Genomic DNA, 15,683 nt, shown 5'->3' with positions numbered 1-15,683 from the left:
TGTGTACGCATGGTCGGAGCTGTGCTTATATTTACACGTGTTTCTGCGCACAGGTACATGTTGATAAATACCATACTTTGCCTGGGAATGCTCGTACGCACGCTTTACGCACAGATCTGTGCGTACGAACGGTTGATAAATGAGGCCCCTGGACTCCTGTGGTCCTCCATCACCTGATGGTGATCTGAGCTTCCTCCTCATAGATCTTAATCTCCTGTCATGAGCTTTTTCCTCTGGTTGACACATCTGGAGGTCTTACCTTCCAGAAGTCTGGTCCTGATGAAGATCCAGAGTTCATCAGCTGGTTCATGTTTCCACCAGTTGTCCGTCTTCTTGATCTCATAACTTTTCTTGGAGCAGAACTGGATCTTTTGAATATGTGAATGAGCAGAGCTCTCACTGAGGTCATGTGTACGTTCTCGGTGGATCAGCCGGACTAGTAAACCTTCACCACCACCAGTCCTCTGATGGACTGTCCTCATCCAAACAGGACTTCATGGACCTTCAGATTGTGTTTGTCTCTGTGAGGACAGACATGATGTGAGCTAATTCTTCCTGGTTCCTCCACAGATTAGACCAGCAGAGCTCAGAGCCTCCCAGCGGTCCGTCTGTCCAGCAGCATCAGACACAGCTGGACTTCATATTTCAGGTCTGTACATGAACAACAACTGCTTCTCCACCTGTTCTGGTGATGTTTGTCTCTATGCTGGTCTCTGGAGACCGGTGGACTGTCAGTCTGTCCAACATGGGTCTAATGTTTGTCTCTATGCTGGTCTCTGGAGACCGGTGGAGTGTCAGTCTGTCGAACATGGGTCTGATGTTTGTCTCCGTGGTTTCAGTCTGATTGTGTCCTTCATGTGGTCTTCTGTTCCAGCTGCTGGAGGACAACATTGTCCTGTTTGTGAAGAATGAGCTGAAGAAGATCCAGAGGGGTCTGAGTCCAGATTACCCAGAATCCCTTGAGCATCTGTTGCAGGGTGAGGATGAAGAGCAGAGAAGGAGCAGCAGAGATGCGTTTGTGAAGATCACAGTGAACTTCCTGAGGAGAATGAAACAGGAGGAGCTGGCTGAGTGTCTGCAGAGCAGTAAGAGGATTTCTATGAACATTTAACCTGCTGGATAAATGACCCAAAATGCCTCAGGAGATGAAAAACATTCACATATCAGCCACAACATTCGCCCCCACGTCGTACCACCTCCACTAGTGTAGCACCCTCCCTGTACAGGACAGCATTAATATGTTTAACTGATTCCTGGGTTCAATTCCCGCTGGGGACGCTGTGGGCGCTGAAGTGCGCGTTAGTTCCATGACTTCGGTGCCCACTCCCTGGGTGGGGTTGGCGAAAGGGCCTTTCTGTGTGGAGTTTGCATGTTCTCCCCGTGTTCCCTTGGGTAGCTAATGTGAGCTACCCTCACAAAAACATGCACATAGTCCTGGGCTATATATGCCCCTCTGGCCAACCGGGGCGCCAGATGGGGTGGGGAGGATCTGGCCTGAATAACGTGATCCTTCCACGCACTACGTCTGGCCGGAGAAACCCCACCCTGTATGGTGAAAAGATGCGGCCTGCTCACTCCTCAGGTTAAGGAGGAGACCTGAGCTCAGTGCAGGGCCCTCCCGGGGTTGGTAGAGGATGGCAATGCCCAGGACTGTTACTTAGGTAGGAGCACTGGGTGATAAAATGGGAAAAAATCAAGGATAAAAAATATTTAAAAAAATATATATATATTTAACCGCCCAACACCACAAGATAACTGGAAGATTTTAGTCCTGTTTTCCTCTTCCAGGAATCCTGCTGAACTCCAGATTGTCTTGATGGTTCTACAGATTATTTGATCAGATCATCTTCTGGGGTTTTCAAATCCTAAACCTGGAAAATCCACTTGACAGACACCACAACAATAACAATAACATAACAACCCACAAACCATCAGGGCTCTACTGTTAACATCCTGGTACTAGAAACTCCAGGACCCCCAGATGTTCTTGTCACTTCCACGTCCTGAATGTTCAGAGGTGTTTTGGTGGTAAAAGCGATTCTACTCAATATTGGGCAGCTCACTGTAACATGAGAGTTGATCAGTGTCAGTTCACATCCCTTTATGAGAATTATATTGAACTTTATAAACACTAATTGGTTTCTTTTTTCCACCTTTTTATTAAGGTACTTTTGCTGCAGTTTGTAAAAAGCGGCTGAAGTTTAAGCTGAAGAAGAAGGGCCAGTGTTTGTTTGAGGGGATTGTTAAAGCAGGAAACCCAACCCTTCTGAAGCAGATCTACACAGAGCTCTACATCACAGAGGGAGGGACTGGAGACGTCAACGATGAACATGAAGTCAGACAGATTGAAGGAGCATCCAGGAAACCACACAGAGCACAAACAACCATCAGACAGGAAGACATCTTTAAACTCCCACTTGGAAGAGATGAACCAGTCAGAACAGTGATGACGAAGGGAGTGGCCGGCATCGGGAAAACAGTCCTAACACAGAAGTTCACTCTGGACTGGGCTGAAGGCAGAACCAACCAGGACATCCAGTTACTGCTTCCATTCACCTTCAGAGAGCTGAATGTGCTGAAAGAGAGAAAGTTCAGCTTGGTGGAACTTGTTCATCACTTCTTCACTGAAACCAGAGCAATCTGCAGCTTTGAAGAGTTCCAGGTCGTGTTCATCTTTGATGGTCTGGATGAGAGTCGACTTCCTCTGGACTTCCACAACAATGAGGTCCTGACTGATGTTACAGAATCCACCTCAATGGATGTGCTGCTGACAAACCTCATCAGGGGGAACCTGCTTCCTTCTGCTCGTCTCTGGATCACCACACGACCCGCAGCAGCCAATCAGATCCCTCCTTACTGTGTCTCCACGGTGACAGAGGTCCGAGGGTTCACTAACCCACAGAAGGAAGAATACTTCAGAAAGAGATTCAGAGATAAGAAGCAGACCAGCAGGATCATCTCCCACATCAAGACATCACGAAGCCTCCACATCATGTGCCACATCCCAGTCTTCTGCTGGATCACTGCTACGGTCCTGGAGAAAGTTCTGGAAACCAGAGAGGCAGGACAGCTGCCCAAGACCCTGACTGAGATGTACATCCACTTCCTGGTGGTCCAGGCCAAACTGAAGAGTGTCAAGTATGATGGAGGAGCTGAGACGGATCCACACTGGAGTCCAGAGAGCAGGAAGATGATCAAGTCTCTGGGAAAACTGGCTTTTGAGCACCTGCAGAAAGGAAACCTGATCTTCTATGAACCAGACCTGAGAGAGTGTGGCATTGATGTCAGAGAGGCTTCAGTGTACTCGGGAGTGTTCACACAGATCTTTAGAGAGGAGAGGAGCCTGTACCAGGACCAGGTCTTCTGCTTCATCCATCTGAGTGTTCAGGAGTTTCTGGCTGCTCTTCATGTCCATCGGACCTTCATCAAGTCTGGAGTCAACCTGCTGGGGGAACAAAAAGACACAGAGACTCACCTCTATCAGAGTTCTGTGGACAAGGCCTTACAGAGTCCAAACGGACACCTGGACTTGTTCCTCCGCTTCCTCCTGGGTCTTTCACTGGAGACCAATCAGACTCTCCTACGAGGTCTGTTGGAACCAAAACAAAGACGTTCACAGAACAATCAGGAAACGGTTGAATACATCAAGAAGAAGATCAGTGAGGATCTGTCTGCAGAGAAAAGCATCAACCTGTTCCACTGTCTGAATGAACTGAACGCTGGTTCTCTGGTGGAGGAGGTCCAACGGTCCCTGAGGTCAGGACTTCTCTCCACAGACAAACTGTCTCCTGCTCAGTGGTCGGCTCTGGTCTTCATCTTACTGACATCAGAAGATCTGGAGGTGTTTGACCTGAAGAAATACTCAGCTTCAGATAAGGTTCTACGGAGGCTGCTGCCGGTGGTCAAAGCCTCCAAGAAAGTTGTGTAAGGACGAACACGGACACATCTGTTTTAGTTACAATAACATGTTGTGTTCATGGAGGAAACCAGTTAAATTCACTGTTCAACTAAGTTCAGGTCCATGTGGGACCAGTTCTCATCAATAATTAATCTCAGGAAACTTTACATGCAGAGAAGAGAAATGCAGCGATCACTGTGATCAATACTATTGGATTATTAGTTGAAATAATCAGCATTCATTGATATATCATTTGTTTCTTTGTTAAATGACATAATCCACTTTTAAATAACCTCATCATTTCTCTTTTATCTCCTCTGCAGGTTGAGTGGTTGTAACCTCTCAGGGGACATCTGTGCAGATCTGTCCTCAGTTCTCAGCTCTCAGTCCTCCAGTCTGACAGAACTGGACCTGAGTAACAACCCCCTGCAGGATTCAGGACTGAAGGAGCTGTGTCCTGGACTGGAGAGTCCACACTGTCACCTGGAGTCTCTCAGGTCAGAATGAACCAAGTGTTCAACTGTTGACCTTTAGAACAGTTTTTTTGGTTGTTTTTTTTTATCCCCGTTAGCTGCTGACCCTTCACAGCAGTTTCTCTGGGGTCTCATCAGAATCATGAGCTGAATTACAACATTAATTAAAATACCTAAACATACATGCTCACAACTCAGAGACAACAGACACTAGGACACCTGCTCAAAGTACAAAATACAACAATAAAATCAGCAAAATTTCATTGACTTTAAATTTCCTCTTTTTAAAGTCAGGATTTACATTTTCTCATCACACTCTCAAACAAAAAATTAAGAAAAATCTAATCCATAGCTCAATTTAAAAAGTATAAAAAAATATGTTAAAATTTTCAACAACACAACAACTTTCTTGACAGTGTGAAATAGAACAAATAATCAGGTGCTGTTCACATTTTAACCCCCCCCTGCCCCCCCTTTAGCAAAATTACACACACAGACACAAAAGAAATTAGGGCTGCACCAACAATTGGATATAATCGATAAAAATCGATTATTAAAAGCGTTGGCAACGAATTCCATTATCGATTTGTTGTGTCGCGCGGTTATTACGTCACTCACTAAGACTACGTTCACACTGCAGGCCTTAATGCTCAATTCCGATTTTTTCCCATATCCGATTTTTTTGTGTGGCTGTTCACATTATCTTTTAAAATGTGTCCTATATCAGACTCATGTCTGAACGCATCGCGGCCCTGAACTGACCCGCATGCGCAGAGGAACAATAACAAAGACGTCACGCAGCACGCCGTCATACGGCAGTAAACATGGAGGCAACAGAAGTGAGCATACATGGGTACCGTATTTTCGCGACCATAAGGCGCACATAAAATTCTTTTTTCTTTTTAAAAATGTGCTGCGCGCCCAATGAAACGGTGCGCCGTATCTGTTACCTGTATTACGGTAATGTAAGGCGGACGGCCACCATAAGAACGGTAAAGGGAGAAGGGGACGTGTGAAGCACCCGTGAGTTGCGGACGTGAATGAGACCATCCACAGACTGAAAGCAGTAGCGCTGGCGGAAGAAATTAAAATTGAACATTTTCATGGAGGTCTGTCTTGGTGCTTTCGCTTCATGAAACGGTGCCAGCGTAGCAGCAGCGCCCGGCAGATTACATGGAAAAGATGGAGAGCTTCCACTCATTCTGCAGCCGACACATCACCGACAAACACATCCAGCCCAGACACATCAACAACATGGACGAGGTGCCGCTCACGTTCCACATCCCTGGTGAATCACACGGTGGAGTTAACCCGCGGACCCGCGCGGTGGATAGACGGGACCAGCACGGTGGATAGACGGGACCCGCGCGGTGGAGAGACGGGACCCGCGCGGTGGATAGACGGGACCCGCGCGGTGGAGAGACGGGACCCGCGCGGTGGATAGACGGGACCCGCGCGGTGGAGAGACGGGACCCGCGCGGTGGATAGACGGGACCCGCGCGGTGGAGAGACGGGACCCGCGCGGTGGATAGACAGGACCAGCGCGGTGGATAGACGGGACCCGCGCCGGGGAGAGATGGGACCAGCGCGGTGGATAGACGGGACTCGCACGGGGAGAGATGGGACCAGCGCGGTGGATAGACGGGACCCGCGCGGTGGATAGACGGGACCCGCGCGGTGGATAGACGGGACCCGCGCGGTGAATATCCACACAACGGGGTAGGAGAAGTCGTCATTTATTGTTGTGCTTGCCTGCCACGCTGATGGACAGAAACTGCCACCGATGGTGATTTTTAAAAGAAAAACTTTGCCAAAAGACGTTTCTAGCCGGAGTCATTATAAAGGCGAATGAAAAGGGCTGGCTGGATGAAGGGATGATGATCGAGTGGCTGAGGCAGGTCTATGTGCGGCTACCCGGTGGTTTTTTAACACATCATGCGTGGGCTAACGTGTCTGCTGGGACTGTTGTTCGGGCTTTTACAAAAGCCAGCATTTCCGAGGGGCCGCACGGCACGGAAAGTGACTCTGACAGCGAGGAAATTCGGACTGGCACAGCTGAATTAGCGGAGGTCTTTAATGCAGAAACAGAGGATGAGGACTTTGAAGGGTTTGATTAATGTAAAAACTGAAATAAAATACAATCAAACTAAGTTTTGCTCCCGCTCTATTTTTAAATAAGCATACTTGTGTGCTTGTGTGTGTGTTCTGCAGCGCGTGTGTGTGTTTTGCGGCGCGCGTGTGTGCAGCTCCGTGTCTGTAGACTGCGCCTTTTGGGTCGGTGCGCCGTATGTGTGTTTTAAAACCAAAAATTACACACAAAAATGAGGCTGCGCCTTTTCACACGGTGCGCCGAATGGTCGTGAAAATACGCTATATTTTGAAGTTGTTGTGTGGTGGAAGCCGACGAAACTGTGAGCAAGTGTTAATGAAGAGGAGAAGGAGGAGAAAGAAAGCCGCATTTTTAATAATGGCTTTTTGTAGAGCGATGGCTGCCTCGTCTGTAGAGAGGTGTGTGTGGATGCGGACTCGGAGTCAGGAGTGGTGGGATCATGATGTGATGAACATCTTTACAGAGACAGATTTCATCCAGAATTTCAGGATGTCGAGGGCTACCTTCCAATACATCTGTCAGCGCCTCTCGACTCCCGCCTCGACTCGACTCCCGCCCCCGCCAGCGCAGTATTATGACAATGGTCGCTCTCAAGTGACGTCAAAGTCGCATTAATTCCGACCTGGCTGTTCACACTGAGGTCGCATTGCAAAACATCAGACCTGTATCCGATTTAGAACCACATATGGAAGCGACCTGAATCTGATTTGAAAAGATCAGATTCCATGTGACTTGTGCTGTTCACACTGTCATAAACAAATCAGATCTGAGTCACATATGAGCAAAAAATCGGATTTGGGTCACTTGGGAACTGCGGTGTGAACGTAGTCTTAGTCGCGGAGCTGAAGTTGAATTGAGTGCAGAGCGGAAGTAGAGGAGCTTGTGCTATGTGTTTGGTTTTAGTAACATGCCATGCTCAGGCAGTCTGCAATGGCCCAGACGGGAGACACATGCTCAGTGCTTAACTTTTATTTTTAATCCACGCTATATTCTTGTGGTCCGTCCTCCTATATGTTCCCCCTGTAACCCGGTACATGCATAGGTTCCTCTAAACATCTGTTCCCGCTACGGTTTTAACTAAAAGAAAATGTGCTCCAATACAGCAGGTCTCATAATTTTATTTTGAACACTGCCAAAACTCAAAATCTTATAAAGACTTTAACTTAAAACTTAACTAGAACTTAAAATTTGCTTGACACAAATGAAAGTTCAATTGAAACACGTGGGAAAAACACCTAACCTTTTAAGTTATGTGTGTTATCAGGTGTAATGGCATTTTTAGGTTAGAAATAAGAAAACTTCTTCGTAAGATCCTTAGTTTTTTGAGTGAAGGCAGTGAGAGAACAAATTGTAATGTTCAAACAAATCCTGTTTCTGATTTGTATTTTTCTTTATTTTTTATAATTTATTTATTGTTCTGACAGCTCAGGTCCCTTTTAAACAAAGTATACCTCTTTTGTGCACTTTATTTTTATATATTTGGCAGATGTAAAGCATACATGTGTATGTTTTCTGTGTTAGTCCATTTAGTTTTTTTTTTTTTTAATCAATACTTTAAAAGCTCAGGGATGTTCAAGGAGCAACCTGCTTGTGAACTTTCTGAAGATTATCTGCACTGTGAATTTCCACTGTCAGTTCTGTTTTCGAATAAATGGTTGGAATTTAATGCTTTTTTGTTTTTTGTTTTTTTTATCCGATTCATCGATTAATCGAAAAAATAATCGACAGATTAGTTGATTATTTAAATAATCCTTAGTTGCAGCCCTAAAAGAAATAGAGGAAAAAGAAACAGTATCAACACAATAAACAAATTAATAGCTCAATTCTTGTTTGGTTGTTTTATTAGATCCCCGTTAGCTGCTGACCTTTCACAGCAGTGTCTCTGGGGTCTCATCAGAATCATCAGCTGAATTACAACATTATCATCAATTAAAATACATAAACAAAATGCTCTCAACTCAGAGACAACAGACACTAGGACACCTGCTCAAAGTACAAAAAACAACAACAATAAAATCAGCAAAATTACATTGACTCTAAATTTCCTCTTTTTAAAGTCAGGATTTACATTTTCTCATCACACTCTCAAACAAAAAATTAAGAAAACTCTAATCCATAGCTCAATTTCAAAAGAATGAAAAATATTTTCCATTTTTCAACAACACAACAACCTTCTGGACAGTGTGAAATAGAACAAATAATTATGTGCTGTTCACATTTTAACACCCCCACCTCCCTTCAGCAAAGCTACACACACAAACACAAAAGAAATAGAGGAAAAGGAAACAGTGTCAACATAATAAAAAGATTAATAGCTCAATTCTTAACAGTCCATTTTATTGTCCTGAGTAGACAAAAATAACTTGAGCTTCTTCTTAAAGCTTATCATATTACCGGTATCTAAAGTCCAAAGGTCTGTTAATTCACTCCACACCACCATCGCTCTGTTAATCATTGTCTTCTGTTTTAAGTGACTTCTCCATGGAGCCAACAGAAAATGACCTGCTGATGTCCGCTTCGACAAATGATTGTTTGTGGAAAAAAATGATAATATTCTGTAGAGAGTTTCTGGTGTTTTGTCTGGTGCAGGGATGCTGAGCCATAAGTCAAGTTGAAAACCTTTTTATTTACTTATGGATACATGAAATGTTATACACAAACCTTCCTAAATAACCTCATAATTTCTCTTTAATCTCCTCTGCAGGTTGAGTGGTTGTAACCTCTCAGAGGACATTTGTGCAGATCTTTCCTCAGTTCTCAGCTCTCAGTCCTCCAGTCTGACAGAACTGGACCTGAGTAACAACCACCTGCAGGATTCAGGACTGAAGGATCTGTGTCCTGGACTGGAGAGTCCACACTGTCACCTGGAGTCTCTCAGGTCAGAATCCACCAAGTGTTCAACTGTTGACCGTTAGAACTGTTTGTTTGGTTGTTTGATTAGATCTCCGTTAGCAGATTCTCTGGGGTCTCATCAGAATCATCAGCTGAATTACAACATTAACATTAATTAAAATAAATAAACATAATGCTCACATCTCAGAGACAACAGACACTAGGATACCTGCTCAAAGTACAAAAATAACAACATTATAATCAGCACTATGGCATTATGAGTCTACATTCCCTCTTTTTAAACCCAGGAATTACATTTTCTCATCACACTCTCAAACAAGATATTAAGAAAAAACGAATCAATAGCTCACTTCTCAACTGTGCATTTTATTCTCCCTGAGTAAACAGAAATTACTTGAGCTTCTTCTTAAAGCGTACCATATTATTATCTCCAATCCAAACGTCTGGTAATTAATTCCTTGCCACCATCGCTCTGGGACTCATTGTTTTAAGTTCCTTCTACATGGAGGCAACAGAAAACCACCTGCCGAATTTGAGTTGTCTTGTTCATGAAGTGTTAAACAAATAAACTTTCCTAAATAACATCAAAATCTCTCTGTAATCTCCTCTGCAGGTTGAGTGGTTGTAACCTCTCAGAGGACATCTGTGCAGATCTGTCCTCAGTTCTCAGCTCTCAGTCCTCCAGTCTGACAGAACTGGACCTGAGTAACAACCACCTGCAGGATTCAGGACTGAAGGAGCTGTGTCCTGGACTGGAGAGTCCACACTGTCACCTGGAGTCTCTCAGGTCAGAATCCACCAAGTGTTCAACTGTTGTCCTTTAGAACAGTTTGTTTGGTTGTTTTATTAGATCTCTGTTAGCAGATTCTCTCGGTTCTCATCAGAATCATCAGCTGAATTACAACATTATCATTGATTAAAATACATTAAAAAAAATGCTCACAACTCAGACAACAGACACTAGGACACCTGCTCAAAGTACAAAAAACAACCATAATAAAATCAGCAAAATTACATTGACTTTAAATTTCCTCTTTTTAAAGTCACGATTTACATTTTCTCATCACAGTCTCAAACAAAAAATTAAGAAAAATCTAATCCATAGCTCAATTTCAAAAGAATAAAAAATATTTTCCATTTTTCAACAACACAACAACCTTCTGGACAGTGTGAAATAGAACAAATAATCATGTTCTGTTCACATTTTAACACCCCCACCTCCCTTCAGCAAAGCTACACACACAAACACAAAAGAAATAGAGGAAAAGGAAACAGAGTCAACACAATAAACAGATTAATAGCTCAATTCTTAACAGTCCATTTCATTGTCCTGAGTAAACAAAAATAACTTGAGCTTCTTCTTAAAGTTTATCATATTATCTCAAGTCCAAAGGTCTGTTAATTCACTCCACACCACCATTGCTCTGTTAATCATTGTCTTCTGTTTTAAGTGACTTCTCCATGGAGCCAACAGAAAATGACCTGCTGATGTCCGCCTCTGCAAATGATTGTTTGTGGAAAAAAATGATAATATTCTGTAGAGAGTTTCTGGTGTTTTGTCTGGTGCAGGGATGCTGAGCCATAAGTCAAGTTGAAAACCTTTTTTTCCTTTACGTCTGTCTGTCTTTAATTACTGCATTTAAATTCTTAAAGTTTTAAGTCATTTTTTAAAATGTTTTTATTTTAAGCACTTTGAGTTGTCTTGTACATGAAATGTTATACAAAAACTTTCCTAAATAACCTCATCATTTCTCTTTAATCTCCTCTCCAGGTTGAGTGGTTGTAACTTCTCAGAGGACATCTGTGCAGATCTGTCCTCTGTTCTCAGTTCTCCGTCTTCCAGTCTGAAAGAACTGGACCTGAGTAACAACCACCTGCAGGATTCAGGACTGAAGGAGCTGTGTCCTGGACTGGAGAGTCCACACTGCCACCTGGAGTCTCTCAGGTCAGAATGAACCAAGCTTTCAACTGCTGACCGTTAGAACTGTGGTTGATATTGAAGATTGTTGATGTGTTTCTGCTGATCCTCTGACTTTTCCTTCAGCGCCATCATCAGGTGAACATGAGGACAGAGTCCGCTTTAGTCTAAGAGCAGTTCTCTCAGAGTCTCTGCATGTGTGTTGTGTTATGTGTCTGCAGGCTGTCAGGCTGTCTGATCTCAGAGGAAGGCTGTGCTTCTCTGGTCTCAGCTCTGAGCTCCAACCCCTCCCATCCGAGAGAGCTGGACCTGAGCTACAACCATCCAGGAGAGTCAGCAGTGAAACTTCTGTCTGCTGGACTGAAGGATCCCCGCTGGAGACTGGACACTCTCAGGTATGAAGACAGAAGGACATCAGTGTTCTGGACTCTTCATTGTGTTGTTGTGAACATCATCTTTGTGGCTGTCAGGATTTTATTGTGGCATGTTTTATTAATTGCACAGAGGAAAATACAGATACCTGCACCCAACATGTGGATGCTAGTCCTCTTAGAGAAGGGTATACATTACAAAAGAGATGTGAACCTTTCATCTGCATTTACATGTTTTATATCCCCCTCTTTCAATCCTGTTCCTTACAGCTTTTGTTACAAACCATATAATGTCAGAATTTTTTCCATGACACTTTGAGCAGATGAAGCTGCTGCAGCTCATCTGGTGCAGCAGAGCTGATAGATGCAGTTCACAACTCTGAGCCGTTCTTAACCCAGTAAACATCCCAGAACCACAGCAGTGTGGTTTTCAGGCCCATCACAGCACAATAACAGCTGCACCTTCACTCATCCATGACATGGTCTCCTCCTGCTGCTGATTCAACAAAGATGAAATCAGATGAAAAGAATGTGTTCAAACTGTGCTGGAACGTGACAACCACACGTTGAGTTCAGAGATTCTGCATTCAAGTGCATCTGCCCAATTGTTGGACTGTTCCTTCATCAGTGTGTGAGAGCTAGGGATGGGAATCGAGAACCGGGTCTTGTTGAGAACCGGTTCCCAGTGTTTCAATTCCTTGGAATCGTTTGCCTTTTTCGCAAACGATTGCCTTATCGATTCCATTGGGCGCGAATGACGTAACCAAGCACGTCGCGCAACGTGTGCATTCGCGCCCAGCAGGAAAACACGGGGACAAAGCGGCATAAACGCTCGAAAGTTAGGTTACATTTTACCAAAAAGGATGACAACAGGGCGACAATTCTTGCAATGTGGACATTTTAACAAAGGGGGGAAACTGTTAGGACTCGGCCGGCTGATGCGCTGGGAGCGCGGAGTCAGCCTGGCGTGTGGTAAGGCTGATTTATGGTTCCGCGTTACACCGACGCAGAGCCTACGGCATAGGGTACACGGCTACACGCACCGTAGGGCGCGCGTCGCTGCGTACCCTACGCCGAGGGCTCTGCGTCGATTTAACGCAGAACCATAATTCATGTTTTAGAAGAGTTGCGCTCTCGGCAACGCGGACGTGCCGGGCGCTCCGGCAGACAGCGGAGCTCCTGACACAGCTGCAGCTCGTCAGCTGCAGCTCGTCAGCTCATCTATGGAGAAGTTAAAGAGCATCTACCGCTAGATTCTCCTTTCATCAAGGCAGGGAAGAGTATCAGGCCAGAATAGATGAATGTTACCAGCAGTGACTAAGTTTGCGGTGTTGAACATGTTACTGGACATTCTTGTGCAATTGCTACAAAATAATTTGTTGTTTCTAGTTAATTTCTACAGAAGAATATTTATTTTATTATTATTATTTTATATTAAATACATATTTTACTGTATATTACAAATCATTTTGTGGGGACCCACTGGCACCATCGAGGAGCCCAAGGCTGGGGGCATCTTAAGACCTCACTTATATTTTTTTGTTCAAAGATATAAAAGTTTTACATCTTTGAACAAAAAAGATCAGAGAAACAAAGAAATTGAAACAAAGAAACAATTTTAGTATCAACTTTGTTTTAATAAAACAAAGTTGATACTAAAATTGTTTCTTCTCTTTTTTTTTCAAATGAGAATCGATAAGAGAATCGATAAAGAATCGAATCGTTAAGCAGAATCGAAAATGGAATCGGAATCGAAAAAATCTTATCAATTCCCATCCCTAGTGAGAGCCATGTAATGTCCATGTTTGTTGAAAGAGACTGTGCTGGTCTGACCCCCCTCCTCCTTTCAGGGTGGAGCCTGCTGGACAACGATGGCTGACACCAGGTCTGAGGAAGTGTAAGTGTGTTTTTATTTCATTCACAATTTCAACCATCTTCACACTGACACATCACTCATTCATGAATCCATCAATGACAGATCAATAATAACTGCAGCTGGGTTGTTTGTTCTCTCCATCAGATTCGTGTCAACTCACCATCAACACAAACACAGTCAACAACAACATCAAACTGTCTGACAACAACAGGAAGATGACACATGTGGACGAGGGTCAGTCATATCCTGATCATCCAGACAGGTTTGATGTCTGGGATCAGCTGCTGTGTAGAGAAGTCCTGACGGGTCGCTGTTACTGGGAGGTCCAGAGCAGAGGAGATGTTTCTGTATCAGTGAGTTACAGAAGAATCAGAAGGAAAGGAAGCTCTAAAGACTGTTTGTTTGGAGGGAACAATTGTTCCTGGAGTCTGTTTTGTTCTCATGATGGTCAGTACCGTGTCTATCACAATAAGAGAGTAACATGTTGTTCCTCCTCTTCCTCAGTCTCTGACAGATTAGCAGTGTATGTGGACGTTCCTGCTGGAACTCTGTCCTTCTACAGCGTCTCCTCTGACAGACTGATCCACCTCCACACCTTCAACACCACATTCACTGCACCTCTTTATCCTGGGTTCAGGTTCGGATTCAATCCTGGTTCTTCAGTGTCTCTGTGTTGAGTTCAGTCTCAAGTAGGGGTGGGACTCAAGATTCAATACTGTGGCGATATGTGGCCCATGATAACGATAATATCACGATACACCATATCTACGATATTCGATATATTGTAAGAAATGTAATCAACAATATATCACCATCTATGTGACTGAAAAAGAAAAATGACATATAATTATAAAAAGGAAAACGTCTGTAGTTATGCATTTATTCAATGCCAAAACTTCATACAATATACAAAGAAAGTGCATTTGTATAGTGCCTCACTGCCTCCTAGGCTTGTAAATGTAAACACCAGTGGCATAGCCACGTGTGCCAATGCCACCCACAGAGACAGCTGGCACACCCAAAGATGTTATGCTTTTTTTTTTTTTTTTTTTTTTTTTTTTTGTTATAATGTTGTTGTTATAAATCTAGGCTATTAGTATGTAATCATGATGTTCAAAATAAAAAATCGTATTTTCGGATGTAAAAATCCCCCATCAGGCGATGTGTCGTGGCAGCTGGACTGTTAGACAACTCATCAAACGGAGGGTGGATGGCAGACATGAGTTCCCGTCCATTATTGATTATATGATTATTATTTTAGACTCCTGCGACAAAGATGTTTTATCCAAGATTAACTGTTTGCATCGTATTCTGATAGCATTGCCTGTTACAAGTTGCTCCATGGAGCCTTTTTTTTCAGTCGTCAACAGGATCAGAGCCATCAGAGCGACGACGCTCACAGAGAGACTGAGGAGCCTCTCGTTGCTCATGTTTGAAAAAGACTGATGAAATAATAAATGCATTCAAGGCCAAGCCATGCCGTCTTACCCTTTAAAGTGAGAGCTGTGAAGTTGGCACAGGTAAGCAGCAACATGGTTGTCTTTTACTCTGCTGCTTTGCAATATAAAACCAGTGGCGCAAAAAGTGGGTATGAACTATCTGCGCGTATCGCCACGCTAGGAGGGGGCCAAAGCGACGGGGGGGAAAATGATTTGAAGTGTGCATTTTCTGTATTTAACAGCTTTTATGTGTATATGATGTATATGATTAATAACAGCAGCACGTCACTGATTAGGCGCCTCTGCTCCTCCACCCCCCCTCTCTCCTCCCCGACACACACACTAGTATGAGGCTGCAGCTCCAATGCGCGCCCCCTCGAGCATGCGCTGGGGCGCGAGTGTTTTGGATTGACGGTAACTTTATGGAGAGGTAGAAAAAAAAGAAGAGAGGAAGAGAGAGAAAGAATCATGACAGACAGGGGAAGCCAACAGGTTGGTCTAATATTAGGTGGAAGTGTAGGGAAGAGCCACTTGGTACTAAGTGATTCATATCTAAATATGATGTATATTGAAAAATTGCATAAGCAAGATTTGCAATTTATTCAAAGCTATTAAAAATGCTTTTTGCACAAAAACCTAGATGCCCAGTATGGTTTGAATTTCTGCTGGCCAACCTGAGTCCTTTTGAGAAAATTAGTGCTGGCAGACAGGGCAAGTCAATCACCACAGAGAGGAATGTGGAACA

At 43.8% G+C, this 15,683-nt stretch overlaps 1 protein-coding gene across 1 annotated transcript in view; it reads left to right on the top strand.

Moving 5' to 3' along the window:
* The window catches only part of LOC133438547 (NLR family CARD domain-containing protein 3-like), an 88,063-nt gene extending 73,887 nt beyond the window's left edge, over positions 1-14,176 (top strand). Inside the window, exons 5-12 of the mRNA XM_061717393.1 lie at positions 571-649; positions 875-1,085; positions 2,166-3,924; positions 9,186-9,359; positions 9,948-10,121; positions 11,474-11,647; positions 13,474-13,520; positions 13,644-14,176. Of these exons, the coding sequence (XP_061573377.1) occupies positions 571-649; positions 875-1,085; positions 2,166-3,924; positions 9,186-9,359; positions 9,948-10,121; positions 11,474-11,647; positions 13,474-13,520; positions 13,644-14,176 (3,151 nt within the window). The remainder of the gene's footprint in view (positions 1-570; positions 650-874; positions 1,086-2,165; positions 3,925-9,185; positions 9,360-9,947; positions 10,122-11,473; positions 11,648-13,473; positions 13,521-13,643) is intronic.
* Positions 14,177-15,683: the final 1,507 nt, after the last annotated feature.

This window comes from Cololabis saira, chromosome 3 (genome assembly GCF_033807715.1).
Source record: "Cololabis saira isolate AMF1-May2022 chromosome 3, fColSai1.1, whole genome shotgun sequence".
Lineage (NCBI taxonomy): Eukaryota > Metazoa > Chordata > Actinopteri > Beloniformes > Belonidae > Cololabis > Cololabis saira.
Note: the sequence above shows the minus strand (reverse complement) of the source record. Positions and strands in the feature narration are given on the sequence as shown.